Here is a 26047-nt window from a genome sequence, read left to right on the forward strand (position 1 = left end):
CCTGTGGTCCTGTCCTTCCCTCCGTGAGTTTGTAGAGTAGTGGGTTCATACAGTAACCAGCCGGGAGAAGCCCCTGCAGGGTTGCTGTAACGGAAGCCGGTGGGAAACAGCTGTTCTGGGGTCCATCTCATTCAACCCTCTCGAAAACCCTGTGCGTCGTACTTTCATAATTTTAATAACGGATAACAAAATGGGGCTGAGAGGGGTTACACAAATGGTCAAAGCCACATAGCTATCATCTACAGAGGGTAGCCAGTGTTGAGTGGAAGCAGAAACACAGAGCCGAGAGGGGAGAGGAAGAAAAGCAGACTTCACGTCAGAAGTGCCACGTGCCTGGAGGATGTCGCGGGTAAATAGCCTTAGATGGTTAGTGTTGACTGTCAACTTGACAGGGGCTGGGGCCACCAAGACTAACCTCTGGCATGTCTATAAAGAGTTTCCAGATTGAGTTACTTGGTGGAAGGGTTATCCTAGCTGTGGGTGGCTCTGTTCCATGGACTGGGTTCTGGACCCAATCAGGACCAAGTGAGCTAGCTATGCATTGGTGAAATCGCTCTGCTTCCTGACCGTGAATGAGCTGTGACCATCGACTTCTGCTGCTGCGTCTTCCCTGCCATGATGGGCTGCCTCCCCTGGCTGAAAGTAAAGAGAAACTCTTCCTTAAGCTGTTTTTTTTTGTTTGTTTGTTTTGTTTTGTTTTAATTTTTTATCACAGCAAAGGGGAAGCACCTAATACAGGATGATTAGGGAAAAAGAAAAAAAAGCCTTCCAGTGCGTTGGAGGCTGTGGTGCTTTGCACATGCCTGGGAACTTCGATTCCAGCTCTGACTGAGCCCTGTGGATCCTGGAAGTCATCTGACCCAGCCAAGGCACTTCCTCCAGCCTCTCAGATCCTCCTTGGCATCCCTGCTCCACTGACAGCCAGCGCCTCACCAGTGGCTTTGATAACAGACCGGAAGCCGCTCTCCCCTTTGCTGTGCCGGACTCGATGATGCCTCACACAGACCGACCTTCCGGAAATGCTGTCAAGCCTTGCCTCTGCCTACATTCCATAGTCCCCTTGTGCCGCTGGATAGGGTTCCATGGTTGCTTTTCCTACCAACTCTGCTCAGCGCTCCTTGATGTCATTGTCCTTGCTCTTCTGATCCTGGCTAAACTCCGGTCCTGTCTGTGCCACAGGTTCCTCCATTAGAGCTTCTTGCGTGAACGCTCCAAAAAATAATAGGTGCTGGGAAAAAAACCACAGACCTGAACCAGAAGGTCTGTGCCCTCATGGGTCAAGGATGCATACAGCTTTGAGGAAGGTGGACCGTGATAATGGGAAATGGGATGGATGGGGGAACACAAACCAGCAAGCTGGGCTTTTCCCCCCGGTGAGAGACATTAGCAGGCTTGGTTATGGAGTCTGGGGGAGTTTTCAAGAGGAGGTTGGGTGTGAAGACAGAAAACCAAGCAGGGAGGATGATGGCCCAGGAGAGAATTCCTGAGGAGAGAGAAGAGATGAGCTGGCTGCAGAAAAAGAGAAAGCCATGGGCAAGACAGAAGACATTTGCTTCAATGCCTCTTCCTTTGGGAACACTAAAGAGAGCGCTAGATTGGAGTTAGACAGGCTTATCCCAACATCCACAGGGACCCAGGGTAAGAATTAGAGGGGCCTCACTCCGTACATAAGCCTAAGTGTTCACACGTTATAAATCTGTCTAACTTACTCCTAAATAAACATTCTCTGTCTCCCAACGCTAATGTGCATAGGCATTACCTTTAAGAGAACTGAGCAGGTTAGAGTTCAGAACTTTCTAGTCCTCACCGTTCTGGGGAGCATGTTATTACAGAGCCTCCTCCTGTAGCCTCGGTTTCCTGTGTACCCAGTCCCCTTTCTCCATCCCCACTACAGGGGACCTTGGGTTGTCCTTGGCTCTCTAAGCAGGGTAGATCTCAGCACACAGCTGTCTTGTTGTGCCAGGCCCAGTGCACACCTTGGAGGGGCCGAGCCATTCAGCTTCAGCTTTGGGGATATAGAGGGGGAGCGGACTCCCCCAGGGAGGGCGGTGAAGATGTGTGACCTGGGTTTAAGTCTGTTGAATAGAGAAGGCTGAAGAGTGAAGAGAGAAAGACAGCACCAGGAACCCGGGACACCCAACAGGGACAGGAGCCGTGAGCCTCCAGTCCCATCCTCAGCATGTGCGTGGGAGACACCGCTTTCTGAAGCGGTGGGGGCTCGGATTTAAGGAACCTGGATCTTTCTAGGCCCTGACTGGAGCTAAGGTCCAACTCCTCACATTCGTACCTTGGGCTGAGCTGGGTTGGGATGAGGGGACATCGAGGATTATTCTAAGCAGTGAAATGCCAAAGGCAGGGTCCAGATGCCCCTCTTGCCTGGCTCTACATCCAGGTTCCCAGAGGAATTGCCCTGACTTCCCATAAATGTTTAGACCTTCGCTCATTGCTACTTGTTTCTAACTGCTTAATACTTATTTCTTCCCCAGACTCCCTTTCCTGCCCCTGTATCAGGAAGCATGTTCTCCCTTCACCACCCCTCCCCCAGCTTCTCATACTTGACCGCTCCTCACCTGGGGAAGGTTGAAGTCACCATCACTTTCTCTGCTATCCCTCTCTGTCACTCCTCTCTAGATCACGCTACCCCATCTCTCTCCTCTCCCTCTTGGCCACAGACCCTCCTTAAACTTCTCTCCAAGACATCTCCAGCTCCTTCCGAGACATAACTCATGGCCACCTGCAACCCTTTGATTCTCTGTCTCAGTAGCTCGGCGTAGGCACAGGACAATGCCTGGGCAAGCTTCTGCTCAGGTATATTAAAGCCATACATTCTGTGGGGAAACCAGACTGAACGAAGACAGTATACCAGAGCCTAGAAACCCCCGAGGTCCCTTCCTGACCTCACCATGCCTGCTCTGCCCTTTTGTTCCCACCAGTAATTGAGACTCTTTTTTTCTCACGTGGCACCAGACAAAGTTAAATTAAAAGACATTTCTTATGCCGTGATGTTTTCCTGGGTCTTTCATAGCAACAAGAATAGCAACAGTGATTCTTCCCTCAGTCTGTCTTGGCAGGTGAGATTTCCAGGCCTTAGTGGGATAGCCTTGGGACATTAGTGGCTGTAAGATAGCTCCCCTCGCTTTGGGTTTTATCTTATCACAGCTCCTCTGGGGGAAGTCATTGATTGATGACAGAGGCACATGAAACACAATAGTCTTGGCTGTCCTTGGACTCGCTATATAAAGCAAGCCGGCCTTGAACTCACAGAGGTCCACCTGCTTCTGCCTCCCAAGTGCTGGATTAAAAGTGTGCATCACCACACCCAGCAATTGTATGAGGTTAGAGCTGACAGACTGTGAAGGGTTTGTTTTTATGTAACAGCTCATATTCCTGATAGGAGGTATGCTGGTGGGAATTTGGTGACTTGGCTTGACAAGGAGTTGAGGAAAGACCTGATAGAACAGAGATCAAGGAAGACTCCTGAATCAAGCAAGAATGGAGTCAAGACACCCAATAAAGAGCCAAGGGGGTTATGGGTCCATTGGCATCAAAAGGCAATCAAGACTAACCTAAACCTCAGAGGATGAAGGGATGGGAAACAGGCCCCGTCAGAAGCCAGAATCAATCCACTGGACATGATCAAACAGGGCAGGGGCACTCCTGGCACCACACTGTGATCCAACCATTCTTTGAGAGTAGTCCTGGACCATCAGCATCACTTGAGAACATGCCAGAGATGGCAATTGCCAGACCCCCACCTCAAATCTACTGAATCACAAACTCTGGGTGGGTCCTAGCACCTGGTATCTGTCAAGCCCCCTAGATAGTTTTGGTTCCTTTGGACACTGGAGAACCCCTTCTATACCCACACTCTTAGGAAATGTTGCTCTTACAGAATCTAGAAGTTTGTGAATGCCATTTTCCTTGGCATCCCAGACTTGCCTGGTGAATTTAGCCCACTCCGGTTCTCTGAATTCTCGAAGGACTCCTTCATTATGGTGGGCTGAGTCTCTGGAAACCCCATGATTCTACATCCAGGATTATTCTCAAATGCATTTCTGGTAGTTTGAAAGAAAACACAGCTCATAGGAAATTGCATTTGTGAGGCGTGGCCTTGTTGGAGTAGGTTTGCTTTGTTGGAGGAAGTCTGTTACTGGGGGTGGATTTTGATGTCTCAGATGCTCAAGCCAGGCCTACTGTGATTCATTTTCTTCCTGCTGCCTGCTGATCCAGATGTAGAACTCTCAGCTCCTTCTCCAGCACCATGCCTGCCTGCATGCTGCCTTGCTTCCTGCCATGATGATAATGGATTAAACCTTTGAACTATAAGCCAGTCCTAATTAAGTGATTTTCTTTAAAGAGTTGCCATGGTCATGGTGTCTCTTCACAGCAATAGAACTCTAAGACAGCATCTGAATCTCTTCCTGATGGGATGGACTAGTGGGTGACTCTACAGGTCATCTTAGGAGTTCTTACAAGTACTTCCAGGACACCAAAGAGTCCATCCCGTTGTGAGACATTCGTACTTGGGAACATTACTCATTACCATTCTCAGTAGGTTCCCACCTTTCTCAAGCCAAGAATAGGAGGTCAGGTCAACATACAGGTTGTAGCAGAGTCTTCCTTTGGGATAGGAAATTCAGCACTTCTCCAACACCATATATGGCATTATAAACCCCAGACTCTATGAAATCTGAGATCTCTCGGGGACCAGTTGGCCATCAGGGATCGCTGGAGCCTGAGGAAGGACCAAGAGCTCATCCCTGATATTCTTCTTCCCCCTGGGGTTGGTCCTGGCCTTGGTGGACTCAGAGTCTTAATCGTAACCCAGATACCCCAGTGGCCACAGAAGAGTTAAATACCTATAGGGTTATTAGATGTTTTCACAGAAGAAAACTGCCCAGAAAGGAGCAGAAAAGCTTCATTTGCTAGCCACTTCCCCAAAACCGCTTTTCTTAGGACGGCTTGACCTCTACATAGCATCCAGAGGAAATGCAGCTAACCTGAACCCCCTTTTAGCCTTGAGTGCTAGTAAACAAGGTGGGGAGAGGAATTCCACCAGCAGAGCAGCAGCAATGTGCTTCTGAGGAGAAGTCATTTCCTCTCCTCATCACCAATTAATGAGCATAGCTCCTGCCCACCGGGGCTCTTTGACTTTACTGTCACTGTGGTGAGGTGGAGTGGTGGGAACTCGGTGCAACGCCTTATGCCTTTGGCAAGCATCAGTAAATCAAAGCTAATGGCTGAATGCGTCTCATTCAAGATGGGGTGTTGTCCTGTATTAACTCCTGGGCACAGGTCCATCATGGCTGCCAAGAGAACACTTTTCTAGGCACTGCAGGAGCACAAGGAGGCAGAGGCCCTCAGCGTGAGCCAACTAAGTCATGAATTGCACGCCTATTGGCACACAGGGAGTATGAGCCCCAGCAGCCTGTGAGATCATTTATTTACCTGTTCATTTGACAAGTATTGATGGAGCACTTATTGTCCAGGTAGTAACCTGGGGGCTCTGACAAAGAAAGTCAAACCCAAGCTTCCAAGGATCTCTACATTCTGGTAGAGCCTTGAGTATAAGGACCACACTTTCCAGGTTGTCTCTGTCATTCAGGCAGCACTTCCAGGCCTTGTCCCTGTCCCTAATCAGGTGATCCTTCCGTTTACATTGAGTCTTCTGATGGTCACTGTTATGCACTCATAAGCAGGCTGTGAACTCAAGCGTTTTCCGTTATCTTCCACCCGGCTTTGCCCCTTCATCAAATAGGTGATGTTTGGTTCCCAAGAAGCTTCATGGAAAATGTTTTAGTCCAGTAGCCACTACCAGAGGGTCTTGCTGGGGACGCTCCTCTCCAGGAGTGCCCTACTGTCCCCCCCCCCCAAGCCCCTCCAGGCACAGGGCAGTGTTTCCTTTCCTCAGAAGTGAGGAAGATGCCTCCCTGCAGGACTGCCATGCATCACAAGCACCGACCCCTGTTTTGTATAGACACACTGTGGATTACCACAGCTTACACCACACTGTGCACATAGTGGGAGCCCTTCAAAGTGGTTGTCTTTCCAAACTGCCTGGCTTGTTGTGGCTCCTTCATGTTTCCATACCCAGTTTAGAATTTCCATCGAAAGGGGCCGATGGGAATTTAATTGATATCACACTGAATTTAGAGATCTGTTTTAAGAGAGACAACATTTCAAAAATTTGGGCCTTCTGCTGCAGATTTCTCCACTTGTTTTGGTCTTCCCTGATTTCTTTAATCAGTGGTTTGTAGTTTTCAGCATAAATAACCAACATACCATATTTTCATTAGGCTTATATTTAAATACTGACATATTTTGGTACTGTTGTAAGTAGGAAGTAAATGTTCTTTTAAAATTCCGATTTGTCATTGCTTGTATATAAAACACAATCAATTTTTTACATATCAACCTTGTGTCTATTGAAACTGCTCAGCTCCTAGTAATATCAGATTTTCTGTGCCAGCTGTTGTCTGTGAATCATGAGTTTTTTTCTCTTTTAAATACGTCTTGTTATTTGTAAGCATGGGTATTTTGCCTGTGTGTATGTCTGTGCATCGGTGCATGCAGTGCCCATGGGTAGACTTGGATTCCCTGGAACTGGAGTTACAGATGGTTATGAGCTGATTGGGAACTGAACCCAGGTCTTTGTAGGAAGTCAGCTACTGAACCGTTCCGACACCCCGTCCTACTATTGTTGACCAATTGTATGTTCGTTGTCATTTAATTCAGTGGTGTGTGTGTGTGTGTGTGTGTGTGTGTGTGTGTGCATGCTGTGGATGATTTAGAAATGTGTTCCTTCATTATTGTGTTTGGCTGATCCATTTTTTTCTTTTTTTATTTATTTAACCTCCCTTTGGTTCTGGTTTGGCCAGATAATATACCCTCTCATTTATAAATTTGTTGAGCCTTGCTTTATGGTCAGGGCTTGGTAATTGGCACATGTTCTAGGAACACCAGAAAAGAATGTATGCTCTGTCATTGGCCGGTGGAGTTATCTACATCAGGTAGTGTTTTGAATTCTTCTGTATCCCCTAACATCTGGCCTGGTTATTCCATTGCTTGTTAAATATGATTCTGATGTTTCCGCCTGTACTTGGACTTTCCTCTCTTCTTCTTTCAGGTTCATGGAGTTTGTCATCACATATTTTGTATGTCTATTTATGTGCACACAGTTTAGGATGGCTATGCCTTCTGTGCACACAGTTTAAGATGGCTATGCCTTTGGGTGGACTGACCTTATTAAGGCCCCTCTCTGTCTGCTCATTATCTTTGCTCCAAAATAAACTATCTGATCTGAATATAAATAAACTTGTTTCCTTCCCTCCGTCTTTTCTCCTCTCCTTTCTTTCTCTTCCTATTTACCTAAAACTGTATCTCACTATGTAGCCAAGATCTTTGAACACATGAGTCCCCTGCCTCAGCCCACAGAGTCCTGGGATTACAGGCATGTACAGCCACACTAGCCCAATTTTCTTCTGACCAGTGTTTATAGAATGTACTATTCTTTATCCCTGCCTGCTAAACTGATTATACTGTTGTATTTCCAGTGAGTTTCTTGTAGTCAGTTACAGTTGAGTCATGTTTTAAATACACTTTGCAACTTAATTGGTGTTTACATTTATATTTGGTGAAATTACTGGCATATCAATACCCAAGTCTGCCATTTCATTATATTCTCTCTCTCTCTCTCTCTCTCTCTCTCTCTCTCTCTCTCTCTCTCTCAGCACGTTTGTGTGTATGCATGTGCATGCACATGAATGAGACAGATTTGTTCTTGTCTGTATTTTTTTACCTCCTTTTGAGTTACTTCAACAATGCTTAGAATTTCATTATGATTAACCCATGTTTTTTGTTTTGTATAACCTGTAAAAAGGATTCCTTTAAGTATTATATGTTCCTATTGGTCACTGTCAATAGAAATATTTTACATCTTTTGCCCCTCCTCATATATAACAGTCTGTTTTTTAAAAAACTTTATTTTATGTATTTTGTATTATTTTATGTACATTTATTTAATGGATAAATTATATATATGTATATACATGTATATATGTATATATATAATTTATATATAATATAATGCACTGGGAAATCTGGGAAATTTCAGCTACTTGTTTTTCCTGCCTCCAGGACTGCAGTAGGGTGGGTGGTATGTGTAAGATCTGGCCATTAAGTCCACAGGTCCCAGAGGTCCTGGTCATTTTTTTAGTCTCTGTGTCTGGATTATGTAAGTCCTTGTTCTTTCCTGGTCCCCCCAAGATATTCTTGAGGCTACTCACAGAGATTTGAAATTTTCTTTATTGTATATTTCTGTCCCAGAATTTTCTAGTTTTGTTCTTCAGTGTTACCTCAGCTCTCCCTTAAGTGCAGATGGGGAAAAGTTTCCATGTTGTCTTCCTGGAAGCTGAAGGTTATACTTCCTCCTCTCTGTTCGGAAGACTGTGTGTATGGTTTGGGATCCTTGGTTCCCTAAATATGTTAAAAATTTCCAGGGAAGTTTGGTATTTTTTCCCCCATTGAGCTGGAGGTTTTCTTCATTGGAAGACTTTTAACTGGATTTCTAGGGTTCATTTATCTAGGGTTTATTTGGGTCATTTAGTTCTTCTTGAGTGGATAGATGGATTCCAGGACAGTCCCAAGCCCCATCTCCTAGAATCACCAAGGGGACGATTGTGATTTGAATAAAAGATGTCCTCTACATGCTCATGTATTTGAATAGTTGGTTTCTAGTCGGTGATGTCATTTTAGGGGGCTTGGAACCCTTAGGCCTAGGAGCCTTGCTGGCAGAGTGGGGCACTTGGAGTCAGCTGTGAGGGTCTCATATGAGAACTGCACCCTGCACCTGGTTCTCATCCGTGTGTGTGTGTGTGTGTGTGTGTGTGTGTGTGTGTGTGTAGGAATCACACTCCCTTTTTTGTGTGATCAAGGATGTGATGTTCCAGCTCCCTGCTCCTGCAGTCATGCCTTCTGCACCACGACAGACATCCAGCACTCTATAACCACAATCCAAAACAAACCCTTTCTTCTATAAGTTGCTTTTGTCATGGTATTTTATCACAGAAACAGAAAAGTCACGAATACAATGACCTTGTTTGGGAAAATGGCTTCTGAAGAATCTATTAAGACTCTTGAAAAGAGTGGGTCTTTTTAGAGTGGGCCCTACATTTCATGATTGCTGTCTTTATAAATACGAGGTGCTAAGACACACGCACAGGCACAGAGAGAAGGCCATGTGAAAACAGAACCAGACAGCGGAGACGTGCTGCCACAAGCCAAGGAACTCCTACAGTCCTCACATTCTGGAAGAGGCAGGGAAGATTGAATGGCTTGGGCGGATTGTCATCCTGTTGGGTTCTGGAGTCACCTAGGAGACCAGCTTTGCAGCTTCTCCAAGGGAATTTTTAGACTAGATTAGTCTCTGGAGATTCCTATGAGGGGTTACCTTGATTGTGCTAATTGAAGCTTTTTCCTAGTCCTGGCTGGCCTAAGAAAGGAGGGAGCAAGAACAAACTTCTGTTGCTTTAAACCGCCGACCTATTTTGTAGGAGTTCTCTTGGCAGCGATAGGCAAATTCTGTAACACTCAGATGAAATGTGGTCAAGGGATCACCAAGTACCCTGCTGCTGCTGCTGCTGCTGCTGCTGCTGCTGCTCCTCCTGCTGCTGCTGCTGCTGCTCCTGCTGCTGCTGCTGCTCCTCCTACTGCTGCTCCTGCTGCTGCTCCTGCTGCTGCTGCTCCTGTTCCTGCTGCTGCTGCTGCTGCTCCTGTTCCTGCTGCTGCTGCTGCTGCTCCTGTTCCTGCTGCTCCTGCTGCTGCTGCTGCTCCTCCTCCTGCTGCTGCTCCTGTTCCTGCTGCTGCTGCTGCTGCTCCTGTTCCTGCTGCTGCTGCTGCTACTCCTGTTCCTGCTGCTGCTGCTCCTGTTCCTGCTGCTGCTCCTGTTGCTGCTGCTCCTGTTGCTGCTCCTCCTGTTCCTGCTGCTGCTCCTGTTGCTGCTGCTCCTGTTGCTGCTCCTCCTGCTGCTGCTGCTCCTGCTGCTGCTGCTGCCCCTGCTGCTGCTCCTGCTCCTGCGGCTGCTCCTGCTCCTGCTGCTGCTGCTGCTCCTGCTGCTGCTCCTGCTGTGGGATTGCAGCAATGATCAAGAGGTCACTCACCTCCTGAGCCTCACTCACAATGCATCTGGAAGTTATCCACCCCTAAGATTTTGATATCCACTCAAGTTTGCTGTGACCTGCACAGTGTCTCTGCTCAGTCACCAAAGAGGAGAAAGGGCTAAAGGTCAGAGGGCTTAGCTTTGCCAGAAAACACAAGTAGAGGCTCCTTACCTAACATTCCTCAGATCTTCCTAGAGGCAGCCTTTGGGATGACATTGATCTGAGGCCTGTATTATCTGGAAACAATGAGCACTAACTTTATCTAATTTTAACAACAAGACATTTATTGGAAGGCTGTAGGAAAGGGTAGACACTGTGAGTCAGGCTAAATGTAGGCAGCCTGCCCTTCGGCTGAAACTACAGGGTTTGATTCAGCTATCTACCAATGAAGTGGCCTTTAGGTCATCCAATGTCACTCAAAGTTCCCCGCAGAGAGCATCCTGCTGGGTCAGAGGATACCTGTGTTCGGGACTGGGGTTGGGAGGTGCAGAGGTGAGACTCACCTGAGACACCATGGAACGAGAGGGTAGTCCCTGGAAGAAATTAAGGTGCAGGTGTCAAGAAAAGAGAAAAAGACACTGGCCAAAAATGCTGCCCAGCAGAGGGTGGCCCCAGGCTGTTATTCCTTCTCCAGGGCCCCTCCGCAATCACAGCTTCCTGCTTTGAGCCTGGGAAGGACCAGGAAGAGGCCTTGTTTTTACTTTTTTATTTTTATTTATTTTTTGTTGTTGTTCTCTTTTTTTGAAACTGAGTTTAATTTGGAAGGTCAGGCTGGCCTGGAATCACTATGTATCCCAACCTAACCTTAAACTTGCAGCAATTCCCCTGCCTCAGCCTCTGCAGTGCTGCCATTACAGGCTCGAACCTGTAATCAAGTCCCCTCTCCCCCACCAACTTTACAGGATACCTTGAGTCAGCGATGATCGATAATTAGACTGTGATCGTTCTATTTAAGCGCCTCACTTAATCAATTACAACCGTCCAGGCTGCCTCCTAGTATTGATCACAGAGTTCCTGGTTCTGAAAATCTCCAAGCACCCTCCTGGGACGCAGCCACCGCCACTGTGAGTCTCCCCAGCATACCAATGCTCTGTGCTGAGCCCACCGTTCTGCGGGTTGTTTGGGATCCTTGCTTATCCTAATTGTTCCTGAGACAGGACCAAATGGCAGTGTCTGCCACTGCTAACCCAAACTTAAGCAAGAAGGAGCAGCTCGATTAATGGCTCATACAGCTGCTCCCATGGGGAAAGGACAGGCTTGATTGCCCCCGACACCTATCAGAGGACACAAGACACGGTCTGGAGATCAGCTATGAACATTTTCAAGGATGGTAATTGAGGAGAGGTGACCCCAGGCAGACGCCAAGCCTCCCTATCTATCTACTCACAACCATCGTGGCGAACACTAGCGGCTCTCAGGCCCGGCCAGGAAACTGTGGAGGCAAGACGGGCAGAGGCAAGTTGAGAAACTGAGGAGGGGCTGGAGGCCAGGCACAAGGAGACAGCTGTCATGGTTTTCAAACAGGAAGCACGTCACACAGACACAAGCCTCTGTCCTAACCTCACCCAATGAATCGGAATCTCAGCCACCTTTATTTCTTCAAGTTCCTGGTGATCGTTTTAGGTTGAGCAAAAGTCTTACTGTGCTGGTCCAGATACCTGAGATGCTTCAGCCTCTGTCTCCCAAGGGCTGGGATTACAGATGTGGCGTACTATGCCTGGCTTCCCAGTCTTGTTGTACATTAATCATCTCTGGCATAAAACAGGATTTTTATCCCGATGGCCTGGGCCCTGGAAATCTACGTTGTCCTCTGAAATTGCCTAGAATTATTTATTTATTTATTTATTTATTTATTTATTTATTGCATTTTTGTACATGTGGACATGTATGCGCTACAGTGTGCGTGTGTGCAGAGATCAGAGGAAAATCTGAAGGAGTTTATTCTTTCCTTTTGTCAGGATATTTTATAAAAGGAACAGAATTGAAATGAATACATTGTCCTTTAGAAAAAAAGAGTATAGTTTTAGAGTAGGTTTGCAGCAGATCATTATGTTTCGTCGCCGGGAGATGGTAGATCTTGGCAGTGGCTGTCAGGAGGGGATGGGTGGAGAATGAACTCACATACTTTCAGGTATTCCCAACTCCAGTGTACACCAGAATCACCAAGGGTGGTGACAGGGCTTTGGCACAGTAGCCAGCATCACATGATGCAGACGCGGATGCCAGAGTACCCTTGAAACACCTCTGTAATCTGTCGCAAAATTGCCTCCCTCCCTTGGCTTGGCAGAAAGCCTGCTCGCTGCCAGTCTTGTTGGTAACGGGGCAGGGACCTTCCCTCCATTTGTATGTGTTCAAGTCGTCAGGTCAGGAGCTCTGCGTGGAACAGCTCTCTCCCTGAATGTAATCTCCTGTGTGGCAGATATTAACAACCGTTCAGTGAATGGGACGTAGCTGCTGTTCTCGGGACCTTCATGTGTCCCTGGGAAGTTTTACAAAAGACCGGATCTTCCCATACCATCCACCCCTAATTCATTTTGAATTCCAAGCAAGCAGGGAAAACCGGAATTAACTAAATATTTAACTCGTGTCCATTAAGGCTAGAATATTGGTTTTAGTTCAAATTTATGGCCTGGTTGTATTTTTTATCACTGGCCATATATTGTCTATAGGCCACTGGCTCCTTTTATATGATAAAATGTTTGGTATGTTCATGCCCATTTTATAGGATTTGAAGCATAATTTGAGTGTTCTCAGTGGTTATAGAAGCATCCAGTGTTTGCTTTTATGTTGCTGTTGGTTGTAACCGTGATAAATTTGTTGTTGGCTTGCTGCTAATCTGGCCACAAACACACGTACTATTCAGTGCCTGTGGGATGCAGGAGCTGCTCTAGCACAGTCCACTTCTATTATGTTGTGTCTAGGAGTCTCTTGAGGTAAAACCGACTGTGGCTGTTGTTACACTGACTGTGGCTGCTGTTACACTGGCTGTGACACTGTTACACCAACTGGAGTTGTTGTTTCAGATGGGGAAGTTGTTGTTACACTGACTGTGGCTGTTGTTACACTGACTGTGGCTGTTGTTACACTGACTGTGAGGCTGTTGTTACACACTGGAGCTGTTGTTTCAGATGGCGAAGCTGTTGTTACACTGACTGTGACTGTTGTTACACTAACTGTGAGGCTGTTGTTACACGGACTGTGGCTGTCCTTACACTGACTGTGGCTGCCGTTACACTGGCTGTGCTGTGACACTGTTACACCAACTGGAGTTATTGTTTTAGATGGGGAAGTTGTTGTTACACTGACTGTGGCTGTTGTTACACTGACTGTGGCTGTTGTTACACTGACTGTGAGGGTGTTGTTACACTGACTGTGACTGTTGTTACACTGACTGTGAGGCTGTTGTTACACTGACTGTGAGGCTGTTGTTACACTGACTGAGGCTGTTGTTACACTGACTGTGACTGTGTTACACTGACTGTGAGGGTGTTGTTACACTGACTGTGACTGTTGTTACACTGACTGTGAGGCTGTTGTTACACTGACTGTGAGGCTGTTGTTACACTGACTGTGAGGCTGTTGTTACACTGACTGTGGCTGTTGTTACAGGTGGTGAAGCTGTTGGTATACTGACTATGCTGTTGGTACTCTGATGATATGCAGGTAGAGAGGGTTGGATGTCAGCAAAGCAATACTTAGAAGCAAAGTTCTTGATTTAAGACATGACTTCAGCCATTCCTTGTGGGACAGAGGAGATGTGGGTGACACATAAAGCTGGGAGAGGACAATATAGTTCTCCTTCTGCTCCTTGGTCAGGCCAGAACCCTAGACTAGTCAGAACTTCTCTTGCATAAAATCCCCTGGTCTTTAAACCTCAGTGAAACTAATGTTGAAGTTGTTTTTGGTTGGGTGGTAGAATGTGGGTAGATTTGACCTTCCCTACACAGCGGTCCTTGTTGCTAGTGAATTCATTTTGTATAGCTAAATTTTTAGAACAGATGATATTCTACAGTGGGCTGTTTCATATAATCTCTGGAAGAAGGTTGAGAATCTGATATTCTTTGAAGATAAGGGGGAAAAGATACAATTAAACAATGCCAAGAGAAAAACCAACTTTTCCTGAAAGCACAGCAGGTGCGAGGCTGCCCTGAGGCTGCCCTGTCTCATTGGCCCTCAGAAAAGCCCCTATCTGTGGGGACTCCAATACATTCCTAAGAATGAGAAAAATAGAGTTAAATAACTTGTCGGTGTCACCGAGTGAGAAGGCAGCTCTGCTGTGAGGAGGTTTCCCTAGCAAGAATCCATGTGAACCCTAACCTCTTGTTTTCCTGTGATGTCTTTGTGGTCTGTACGGTGGAGGATGAGTCCAAACCCAGGGGAATGAGGGGTCAGAGGCACTAGAGAGACCTTAGGGACAGGCCCACGTTTCTAGCCTCTTTGGCCAGATAGAAGCTAGAAGGATGTCAAGAGCTGCTTCATGGGCTGGATCTAGTCCCTGGCCTGAGAACTTCATTCAACGCAAAGCATTTTCAAACCGGCATGTGTTTCTCCACCTCAGTGTTTCTGGAGGATGTCATGTCCCTGGGATTGACTGGAAGTGACCACACCTGAATCCTAAAGCCTTTACTTAGAGCTTAATTTTGATGCTCAGGGTCTCACTATGCAACAATTGAAATACCACAAATTGTGGCCTCGCTGAACCTGCAGGACTCATTCCAGCAGAAACTCGAGGGCCAGAGAAGCAGAGAAATCGCACACAGCAGAGTTCTGACTGGGCCAATGGCTGTGACCCAGTTGAAGCTCCTCCCACCACGTCCACTTGAAGCTTCATCCTGAGGGATTTTAGCACTAGGCACACCCAGTGTTTCAAAGCAGGCCCCACCAGGCTCACAGTCACTTCACTCCATCATTCAACCCCCAAGTCCCACAGGGTAGCCCTGACTGTCCTGGAACTTGCTCTGTAGACGAGGCTAGCCTCAAACTCACAGAGATCCACCTGCCTCTGCCTCCCAAGCACTAGGGTTAAAACCATCTAGCTTCTTTAACTCATCTTTAGATCTGGCTTTTATTTCAGTTCATTAAGCTCTGGGTCCGACCTTGGCAGGGAAGATAACCTGACTTTTAGGCGAGGGTCAAAAAGAAAAGATGCCCGTTCTTGACGTGCAAACTAGCAAAAGTTACTTTGAGAAGACAAGTTAGTTATTTCTTCCAAAGTTAAACATATATGTAGCACATGGTCCAGCTCACTCCTGGGTGTTTCCCTAAAGGAATAAAACTAGATTTACATAAAAATGTATATGTAACAAACAATCAAACAGAATCCTCAAAAGATCCCAAATGTTTTTCAGTAGATAAGTAACACTGTGGAACACCTACACGGTGGCTCCTGCCCAGCCACACAAGGATCAAATGTGATGGCCAGTAACCCTCAGAGGCACCTTGTAGCCACAGGAACTAGCCTCAGTGCTAAAGACCTCTTGACTGCATTTATAGAGTATTTTGGAAGAGGCAAGGCCATAGTGAAGAGAACACGTTAGCAGTGGTCAGGGGTTCTGGATGTGACTTCTAAGACAGCAGGATGTTTGGCTGGTAACCTGATTGAAGTGGGCTGTGTACAAATGAACTATCAGTAAGCCCCCTCAACGCACACCCAAAGATACAATGATCCCAAGGCAGCCATCATAACAGTAGGGCTCGACATGTAGCTCAGTAGTAGAGCTTCACCTCATGTGCTGATTCAGAGCCTGGGTTTGATCTCCAGCACTCCCTGGTCTGCAACACCCTCAGGGAGCTGTACGCTTCAAATAAGATAAAAGAGCATGAAGAAAGAGACACATGGTTGCTAGCATGTATCCCGGCCTAACAGTGCTAGGAAGGGAAGCACCACAGGGAGGACGCTGGTGCTGCAGACCCTGCTTTCTGCTGCTCCTTGGCCGCAGACTGCACTTTCCTTGCTTTATAGGAACACTGCCTCCTGACAGCCCCCTTCTCCCACCCAGTCTGAAGGCACACTAGTTCCTAGGCTTCCTCTGGAGTGCCAGGAAGCTGGCCAGGAGATACCAAGACCCTCTGCCCTCTATATTCTGAGGAACAGCTGGCTGGCTCTAGGGACAGAAGTGTGAATCACACTTGAGTGTTACTTGGAGCTCCGCCCACTCTCTGGGATTCCAGAGAAAGGAAAACCACCTTCTGCTTCCACCCCAGTCATCCATCAAAGAGCAGTCGCTCCACCCTGTTACTAGGAAAGACTCCGGAAGCAAATTAGCTGGAGTCAACTGAACTAGCCAAGAACTTGGGCAAGCATGCATGAATAATGCAAGGATGCTGTGAAGGGGAACCCCAGGGTAGCAAGCTCCCAGCTGAAGCTGCTGCTGGCACATACTCAGCGTGTCTGAGGCTGAGGCCGGGAGCTATGTAATGATGCATGGGACACAATGTTGCATCAGGAAGGAAGAGGGGGAAAGAGATCAGTGGTGGCCCTAGCCATTTGTAGCGGGAGGGGGGTGCATTCTTGGAGTGATGTCTTATGGTTTGAAGTGATGGACTAGGTAGTGGGCAGAGCTGGGCCATTCCAGGTGGCTCTGGGGCTCCCAGTGTCAGCAGTCAGTACTTTTCCCCCTGGATTACTCATCTAGCTTCAAAACAACCCCACCCACTCGCTTCGGAGGCTGCCCTGCGCTTTTCACCTTTGGGCTATCATGCCAAGAAGAAATATCAGCCCAGGAGGAAGCTTTTGGCCAAGTTCAAAGGGAAGGGCTTTGGGGAATGGAAAGTCCTTTGAAACCTGCCTTAGATGGTGACGGCCTGACCCAGATTTTCCCTTTTCAAAAATATGCCCAGAGCTCAAAGGCCCGGGTGTCATGTAGACATGGGTGTGACAGAGTTGCAAGGAAAACAGAAACAGTAACACAGCTGCAACTTTACTCAGAGAAACCTCAAACCTGTGTGCAGCCAGCCTCCAGAGCTTAGCCTGTTCAGGCATGTTCCCATGGGGCCTCCAGCGACGCTTGTAGGGGTTGAGCCTGGAGCACATCCGGTGTCCCTGGCTGCATATTTGGGGCCAATTCCTGCCCCAAATAGGAGGACCCTCTGCCTTGTCCCACCTGCCTGCCTATCTTAGTTCCCTGAGACGCAGCAAGTGACCTAACCATCACCTGGTAGGGATCCTCTGCCTGGTAGTATTTCTGGAGCCTGGACTATGCAAGGCAGGAGCTTCAGACTCCACCCTCTATAGAGAAGGAGGGTCAGGGTTACATTTCGTACACGCACTTCTCCTGTTCTACTGTTTGTTGTCATCTCCATGCCGGACAAAGAACTTCTATCTTCCTTTCAACAGGGCAAGACGGTTTGACCCAGAAAGGATAATCCTGGGTCTCATGTGATGCCTACCTTTCCCCTGGAGAAAGACTTGGAGGCAGCCTTTTTTGGAGGTTCCAATCTAGCTGGGACTGTTCAACCCAGAATGATTCGGTTATCCATTGAGTAATCAGTACCACAAGACACGTGAGTCTTACCTGAACCCAGCCACCAGGGGCTCTTGCCGTTCTGTGACCCCACAGCACCCTGTCAAAGCAAGTCTTTGCTCTCACATTGTAGGCTCCAGCCTCCTTTATCCCCTCCTGTCTGCCGTGGACCCTGCGGTTGAGTTATGCTTGACAGCGTCTCTCAACCCCTGCCCAGAGTTCTGTTCTCCACGCTGCAGTGTGGCCCAGACTCTAAGGCATGCCCTTTTGCCAGCTGCATCCTGGTAGATCCTGCCAGTGGGAGGCAAGAAGGAGACAGGAAGATAGAAGATGCTGTTCCTGGATGCCTCACCCAAAGATGGCTCCTTATATTGGTAGCTAAAGCCAGTTCCTGTGTCTCAGCTTCTTTCTGTCCTTCAGCTGTACCAAGCAAAGTAGCACCTTCCTCAGAAGCCTCTTCCTAGTTCCATCCCTAGCTCCCAGCTTCTAATAACACCTTTCTGTGTGCTTTTGCTTAGGGCTGGCAGCTGCTGTTTCAGTCAATCCATTCCGGTATCGCAATGCTTACTTTCTATGTATCTATACTAAGTATCTATCTATGTATCCATCTACGTGTTTATGTATCTATTGTCTGTCATTCAGTAACTAGTAGGCCAATTCACTAGATTAAATTTCCTCAGTTAAAGTAACTGCTGTGGTTTCTGTCTTCCTGACCAGACACTGGCTGCTACACACCCGATGGCTGCCAAGCCGACTGAACAAGGAAGCTATAATTTCCCATCTGTTTTTCATTCATCCAAGAAGTAGGTGGCTGCCACTTTACCTAGTCACCACACTGTGCTGAGGCCATTCCAGCCCCAAACAAGAGATCCTGATATCCTGGCCATCCCTATAACCCAATCAGGGGCAAAATTATGGATTTCTCCTCATCTTAGAAGTAGTAGAACACAAAGATCACTAGGAGAGACGGGGTACAGTTGTCTGCCTTCAGGCACCTCATGGTCATGAGACATCCCTCTAAAGTCCTAATTCCAGGGTTTCTCCAGGGCTACCCTTTTGTACCCATCTCTCTACCTGTAACCAGTTAGGGATGATCTCTGTGGTACAGTGGAATTCCTCAGGGCCCAAAGGGAACGAGGAGGTTCCAACACACTCATCAGCAACAGAAAGTCAGGACTGGAAGAACCCAAGGACCAACTGTCCCTATGCTGCCATTTTACTGATGGACACAGAGAGGTCGGGCAGCTTGCTAAAGTCTCACAGTCGTTAGAAGCAAGCTGTGGTTAAAGCAGGATTCTCTGTCTCCAGAGAACTCCTGGCTCCTCTCATGGGTCACAGTGAAACCACACGGTGGCTGGCTCTTCAAAGGCCAGCTGAGTCAAAAGAGTTCTCGGCTAAGCCCCAACTTAGCTGACGCTTCCTCTTAGTTCTCCCCCGCTACCTTGATCTCTGTCTTACCTGTGTGTGAGGGAATTTATAGCCTGGGTTAATTGATGGGGAGAAACCCACCCTAAATGTGGGTAACTAACTCCATCCCATAGGCTGGGGTCTTGGACAGAATAAAAAGAAAATGAACTGAATACCAGCAGCACCACTGATGTGTGGATGCAACCTGGCCAGCTGCCTTCACGTCGACTTGGCAGCCTTTAACTAAGATCTTGTTGTACTCAAACCACAGGCTTGGAGGTACCATTCTATTGAAGATTCCTGGGAGTCAGGGCAACATCTCAACCATAGGCGTCTAGACACACTGTTCTATTGATCAGCCCTGGTTATTCCCTTAGGTGTTTCATTTTCTCTGGCAAGCTTGACAGGAGAGAAGAGAGACATCTCCCTTTGAGCTGCAAAGGCAGGGTTCTTAGAAAATGTATCTAGAGTCTGTCCCTAACATTAGAGCATCACAGTTTCCGTCTGCAGCAGGAGACTTTTTACCTTGGTTCAATGCCTTTAAAGTCTGACGAGACTAAAAGTCACCTGGGAAGGTTCTTAAAGCCGCCATGCTTCTGCCTTCCTCCCCACTGAGCTTCCCAAACAGCCCTCTGTGTGTGGTGGGGGGTGTCTAAGGAGTTTAACTCTCTAATTGATTTCCATGCTCAGCCAAATTGAGGCACACTGCCTGGACAGATAGCAGAGGTGCCTCCAAGCTGTCACCGTGCTTGTGTGGGGAAAGGGGATGTAGGTGGGGGTCTGAAGCGCACAGAGAATAAGGAGATGCCTTCAAACCCTTTGAAGTTGAATGTCTGGTCCAGAAAGAGTGCTGTGGGTTCAGATTCTCGGCTCAGTCCTTTGATTCCATTTTCCCTTCAGGGGCTTCTGTGCAAATGTGATGTTAATGATAGCCACCCCACACAGAGTTATCCAATGGCATTTGTAATCTCACTTCGATTTTGATGAAAATCATTACTTTTTGTTTTGTATCAGTCTGATAAAAAATTACATTTGAAAACAGGAGAAGCTAGGAGTCAAGGAAGGCGCCTCAGCCACATAAGCACGAGGACCTACCTGAGTTTGGATTTCCAGGGCCGATGTGAAGATCCAAGGGAAGTGGTGGTGTGTACCCCAAATTCCAGTGCTGAGATGAGACAGAGGGCAACGATCTGCAGGGCTTGCTGGCCGGCCAGTCCAGTCAAACTTGTGGGCTCTGGGCTTAGGGAGAGATCCTGTCTTAAGAGATAAGGTGGAGAGAATCAATTGTAGGACGCTCAGCTTAAAGAAAGCACCAGAGAATCCAGGACTGTCAATCACATGGGTTTATCCTCTTCAATAGAAAGAAATGAATGGCAACGTGTCACCTGGAGCACCAGCGTGAAAAGCGGTCAGTCACCCTGGTCATCCTTTGCTCTTCCATGAGGAACCAGCCTGCACCGGAATCCCCCAGGATCCTGAACAGTGTTCAGGCTCTGACGCTGCGTGAACAGAACCCATTCCTATGAAGGAAGCCCCAGGTACCTTGTATCCTCCACCAATAGAATCTGTCTTTACGCTTATCACGGATCCTTCTCGAGGTCCTAACCCTGAGCTCTGCTTATAATCATTGTAAAAGGTCACAGGTCACGAGTTCTATGGTTGAATGTAAGAAAAGTAAACTACGAGGTCAGTCCCTAGAGATCTTGACCCGGGGTCTGCAAAGGTGATACTGTTCTGAATTTCACTCTTATCTTTCCCACAGTCCACCCTTCCCCAGCATGAGGCCTGTGGGGGTCCCCGACAAGCAACCTCTTTCCTATATGCACAGGCATGCACACATACAAACACAATAATATTTTAAGTGTGACTACTTCTAAATTTACCACTTCTAAATTTTATCATCTATCTATCTATCTCATCTAGCTATCCACCCATCCATCCATCCATCCATCCATCCATCCACCCATCCTATGATAGCTTCAGATGATGCATTAACTAACATTTGAAAATGGAGTAGACGAGACGTCAAACAACCCTACCTGCTCCAGTACACACACACTTGGCCCCAGTCCAGCCCATTTGGACTGATTTGGTTCCAAACGGCTCCAAATCATATTTCCCCCTTCCGACAGGTTGGTCACGGTATATTCCAAGCCTACAGTGTGCGTACTTAGGAACAGGGGAGAGGTGACCTGCTGCATGCTGTGAAGAACAGAGGCAAGGAGGAGACACCGCTGAAAAGTGAGATGGAGATGGTGAGGAGCCTGGTTTACAGTCCTTCTCAGGGTTCTGCCCCCATGCTCATGGTTTTGCCACATCCTTGTAGCATGAACTCATTTGTCTTTCTGGGTTTTTGTCACCTAAGTTAACAACTCAAGGGAGGAGGAAATTAACTTGGTTTGTAGTTTTAGCCCATCATGGTGGAGAGAACATGGCAGCTTATCTCATGGTAGCCAGGAGAGGGAGGGGGAAAGGGGAGAGAGGTAGGGAAGGAGGGGGAGAGAGGGAGAGGGAGAGGGGGAGGGGGAGGGAGTAAAGAGAGCCAGAGGTGTGGGCTAGATGCTAGCTGTCTTTCTCCCTTTTAGTTCATTCTGGCCTCAGCCTATGGGACAGACAGCACAGCTCATGTTCAACACGGGTATCCCCTCCAGAAACATCCTCACAGATACATCAAGACATTGATTTTTACTATTCCCCTGGGAGGAAAAATCAAATTTAACCATCATACAAGCCCACACTCATTTTCTGTGACTTGCAACGATTGCATGCTGACTCATGATCAGGGACAAGGATTCACCGTCCCAGGCAATGACAGGAGCTGCCTGGGTTGTAGCAGTGAGGCTAACATAGATATTAACGTTAGGCATTTGTTTGGGGCAACAAATGTATGCTAGACACGAATAAGTGTTTAATGCTCGCCAACTCTAAAATCTCTACATCCCTAAGAGGCAGGTGTTATTATCTCATCTCAGAAAAAGGAGCTGAGGTTCAAAGAAAAGAGACAGCTCCCTCAACACAATAAACAGCAGAGCCGAGATCCAACCCAAATCGGCGCAAGTTGAAAAATCTACTGTCTTTCAACGCTGCCACACTATTTTTTTTTATTTACTGTAAGACCGTGAAGAGCACAGAGTCTGTCAGGTTGTTAATATTGCATGCAGTTGGCACACGAAGAGCCAACCCAGCTCAAGACCAGAGGGTCTGCTGGGTCAGAGTTGCAAGTGGAGGTTGTCCAGTACCCTGGAGAGCTCCCACGGAGCACAAGCCCACTTGGTTCCTCAGGCAGATCTTATCTGGTTGCTCAGTCCCCCTCAGGACGCTCCCAGCTATTCCTTGGTACGGACAGAGATGACTCATCCATGGGGATATCCTGGGCTACCTCCCTCCTTCTGTCTAACCTGCTCTAAGCTTCATCTACATCAGCTCTTAGGAGGGGCTGCTGACTTAGGGTCCCAGAGAGTTTGAAAATAACTTAATCTCTTTCTAGCCAGCCCATCTTTTCATAGATGAAGAGACGGGCGAGTGTGATCTGTTAATCACGCCAAGCCTCCTTCGGCAATGTAAAACCAAACCGACTGCTTTGCATAATAAAAGGTTAAAATTATGAGCCATTGAGGGAACAAATAAAGCTTGGTCATTCAGCCTTGAAATGTGCCTGGCATCTCTGCTCCTGCCTTTCCCCTTCCCCCTGTCATCGACGTCTGCCCTCTACCACAGCTGTTTATTTTTAACCCGCGTTGCCCCAAAATAGATATTCATAATTTTCCTGCAGTGTCTCTGACAGCACCTTCTGCATCGACCGGGAGCAACACTGTTTCCTTGACCGTGTGCATTTGGGGTTTTCTTTGACATATAGATGGATCTTTTGCCTGATATCTAAGCTGCTTATTTGTGGGTAGTGTTGGCTGGTTCAGATTTCCTTAATAAGTTCTTCATGACTGCATTTTGATGACATTAATGAAACCATTCTGAATATCAGTGGGCACATAATGAATCCCGAGGCAGGGACGGGGCCAGGGCCCAGATGGAGGGAGGGACGGGGTGACGAGTGGAATGGCGAGTAACGTTAACTTTTCTGCTCCAGAAGGAAGGTGATGGGAGAACCTTAGACCCCCAAGGCCTGCCTCTTCTCCCGCCATCTGGAGACATACTGGTGGCAGGAAGCATCCTGGGGGTTGGCCGTTCTGTCCCTAGCCTGGGCGGGAGGGTGACAAGCTGTGTCTATGCTCCAGAATAGAAGTTAGCTGAGGTTTCCCTTTTCGAGCTTGGAGAGTCCCCGTGGCAGGGTGTTGATGGCTTTTGAATGTACTTACCTCTGTACTCTACGTCTTCGCTGCGCTTACGGACCCCACGCTGGCCTGGCCATCCCTCGCTGGCACCTACTTCCGTGCTGATGGAGCAGCTTGCAACTCTCCAAGCCTCCCTCCCAATCAGAGGTCGGCCTGGGCTCTCATCCGCACGTTAGGGCTGTTTTCTGGGCCCGAGGAGGGCAGAGGAAGCTCCATCAGTCTGCTCCCAGAGTTAATAGGTCATCAGAGACGGTCTCTTCCAGGCTGAACCAGCAGTTGAGGGAACTGAAAGAGAACATCAAAGTCCTTGATGGGACCTCATCTTAGGAGAGGCAGAAAGTGACAGGGCCGTTAGGCCAGGGGAGTGGGTTGAGGGGGCATCTCACTTAAAGTGAGTCTCGTTCTGCCCATGGTGCTCTGCTCCAGCAATGTGAGTCTAAACGTACTTATAAAACTAGTATTATGGGGTAAAGGGACAGCTGTTGAGCCCAGGGTAGCTAGGTTCTCTGGAAATGGTCATGTGACCGAGTAGAGCCCAGTTGATCCTCCGTGGACCACGATGCTAAAGTCCTGTGACCTTATATACATGGATGTCAGAGTGAAGGCACGGAAATGAAGCTCACTTGCTTTGGAACCTGGAATTTGGAGTTGTTTAAACACGCTGATCCCGTAATATACACAGGGCTGCACAGGCAGGGGCCAGATCCACCCCCTCGTCCCCCCCTCCCCGTCCACCCCTGGGAACAGTAGTTCCATTTCATCTCTCTAGACATTCCAGACCTGCTGGGCTAAGTCTGCCTTCAGAAGTGCTATTCAACGGTTGCAGCCCCGCCCTGCCCCTCTGGCTCTTCCTGTAAAAAAAAAAAAAAAAAAAAACCAACAACAACAACAAGAAGCAGGCAGACATCAGCGGAGGTAGGAGTGTGGGCCGGGGTCAGCAAGGCAACTGCAGAGGGCACTGGGTGAGCCAGCTGTACAGCTATAACTCTGGGCAATGGATGACCCAACTGAGCAGCCAGCCAAAGAGTCCCTCAGGGAGGTCACCGGGAGGCCAGGATCTGCGGCTGCCTTTCTGGGACACACAGACAGTGCCTCCTCTCAGCTAATCAGTGGGAAAGCCAGAAGAGAAGTCACAGAGGGCCGCAGTGTGCATCTAGGTAGTTCACCTCCCAACATAAAGTGTAGGAACCTCGGAAGGGGAAGGCTCACAGGCCGGTCTATGTCCACCTTGGCCTTGTCACTGAAGCCAGAAGCTCTCAGACCACCCCCAGGCAGCTTGGATAGAAGAAAAATACATTCCTTTCCCATCTGGGAATGGAACATTGCCCCAGCACAGCTCTGTGGCCCCAGCTCGAGACAGCTGCTCTCCCAGCAGAGCACACAGAAGTGCCAGAGCAGCAGAAGCACACAGGCAATTGATTTTACAGAGGCTCTGAGGTCGCGTGTGTTGTCTCTCTCCCCTGGAGAAACTATTCCCCGAAGCCAAACATCTCAGGCAGTGCAAAGCTGATAAAAAAAATAGATTGGAGTCGGAGCAGCAGAAATGGGAAGAAGGACAGAGGGCTCAACAACTTCCTAAAAATTCAGCCACAGACCTGGAGAAAGGACGAGGAAGGATGCGGGGCTCGCAGTAGGAGGAGGGTGAACAGCATCACTTAGAGGAGAACAGGAACTGGGTTCTTCAGGTTGTCTCGGTACCTTCTGCTGAGAGCCAGCTTCCAACGAGGAACTATTACGCTTTCACGTGATTCCCAGAGCACAAGTATACGAACTACGCTGCTATTGTGTTAGTTTACGCTTCCACAGCAAAATACTGTACACTGGGCGGAGCAACAGACACAGAAATGGTATTTCTCTCAGTTTGGGGGGTCTGAAAGCTCAAGACAAGAAGGCCTTATATGGTCAGGTTCTGGGGTAGGCACTCTTCAAGCTACAGACCTCTACTGCACTCTCACATACGGTAGGGGAGGAAGAGGGAGGGGGAAGGAGTGAGGGGGAGAGAGAGATACAGAGAGAGAGAGAGAGAGAGAGAGAGAGAGAGAGAGAGAGAGAGAGGAAGAGAAGGAGAGGGGGGAAGGAAGAAGGAAGAGGGGGAGGGAGAAAGGGGGAGGGGCAGAGGGGAAAGAGATCGGAAGGAAGAGGGAGAGGGAGAATGAGTGAAGGAGAAAGAGTGAGAGAGAGAATATACACACTCTGGGGTCTCTTTTATAATGGGTCAAAAATCCCACTCATACGGACTGCATTCACAAGACCTTCACACTGACCTTCTGAGGGCTCCACTCCTGAGACCGTCACGTATGGATTTCGGTGTGAATTTTGGTGCGTCACATGCCGTTGGCTTCTCTTGCTAGAAAGGAGGGAGCTGCAACAGTAGCTCACCTGAAGCCACCCGGCTGGTCTGTAGCCAGGTCCTAGCTCGGGTCTCTCCAACCATTAAGCCACATGGTTAGCCGTAGGTGGTGCGGGCAGAGGACCTTCCAGGGAGCTTTGCACTTACAATGCCAGAGTAGGGGAGGCTTCCCAGCAAGACATTCGGGGGGATGTGTGAGGAGAACTGTTGTAAGAATGTGCAATTCTAATAAGCCCATATAAAAGACACAAAATCCAGATATTTTATTTATAAGCCATCTGCCTGAACTGGGCAGATCTAGGGCTATTCTAACTTACTCTCCGCTATAAAGGCCCTTGTTACTTGCTGTTTCTCTTGGCTATGTGCTTCTGGTCCATGGCG

At 48.0% G+C, this 26047-nt stretch overlaps 1 protein-coding gene across 8 annotated transcripts; it reads right to left on the reverse strand.

Moving 5' to 3' along the window:
- Nucleotides 1–708: 708 nt before the first annotated feature.
- LOC148007916 (uncharacterized) lies at nucleotides 709–25606 on the reverse strand. Of its 8 annotated transcripts, none has more exons than XR_015653393.1 (6): nucleotides 24912–25133; nucleotides 23341–23601; nucleotides 20123–20284; nucleotides 9982–10121; nucleotides 9541–9932; nucleotides 709–1483 (listed from the first exon to the last, which is right to left on the reverse strand). XR_015653393.1 is itself a non-coding variant. In XM_087609552.1 (6 exons), exons 4-6 carry the CDS (start codon nucleotides 10670–10672, stop codon nucleotides 9491–9493), a joined length of 594 nt encoding a protein of 197 aa, XP_087465678.1. In that variant the 5' UTR covers nucleotides 10673–10690; nucleotides 20123–20280; nucleotides 23341–23601; nucleotides 24912–25133; the 3' UTR covers nucleotides 9039–9490. The 8 variants fall into 8 exon arrangements, 3 of the variants coding, with proteins under 3 accessions (XP_087465678.1, XP_087465689.1, XP_087465682.1); XR_015653385.1 differs by lacking the exon at nucleotides 709–1483 and adding an exon at nucleotides 25581–25606 and having other exon boundaries at nucleotides 9039–9932; nucleotides 24912–25136; XM_087609552.1 differs by lacking the exon at nucleotides 709–1483 and adding an exon at nucleotides 10661–10690 and having other exon boundaries at nucleotides 9039–9932; nucleotides 20123–20280.
- Between the last annotated feature and the right edge of the window lie 441 nt (nucleotides 25607–26047).

The sequence above is a fragment of the Rattus norvegicus genome, chromosome 1 (assembly GCF_021556685.1).
Source record: "Rattus norvegicus strain SHRSP/BbbUtx chromosome 1, alternate assembly SHRSP_T2T, whole genome shotgun sequence".
Classification (NCBI taxonomy): domain Eukaryota; kingdom Metazoa; phylum Chordata; class Mammalia; order Rodentia; family Muridae; genus Rattus; species Rattus norvegicus.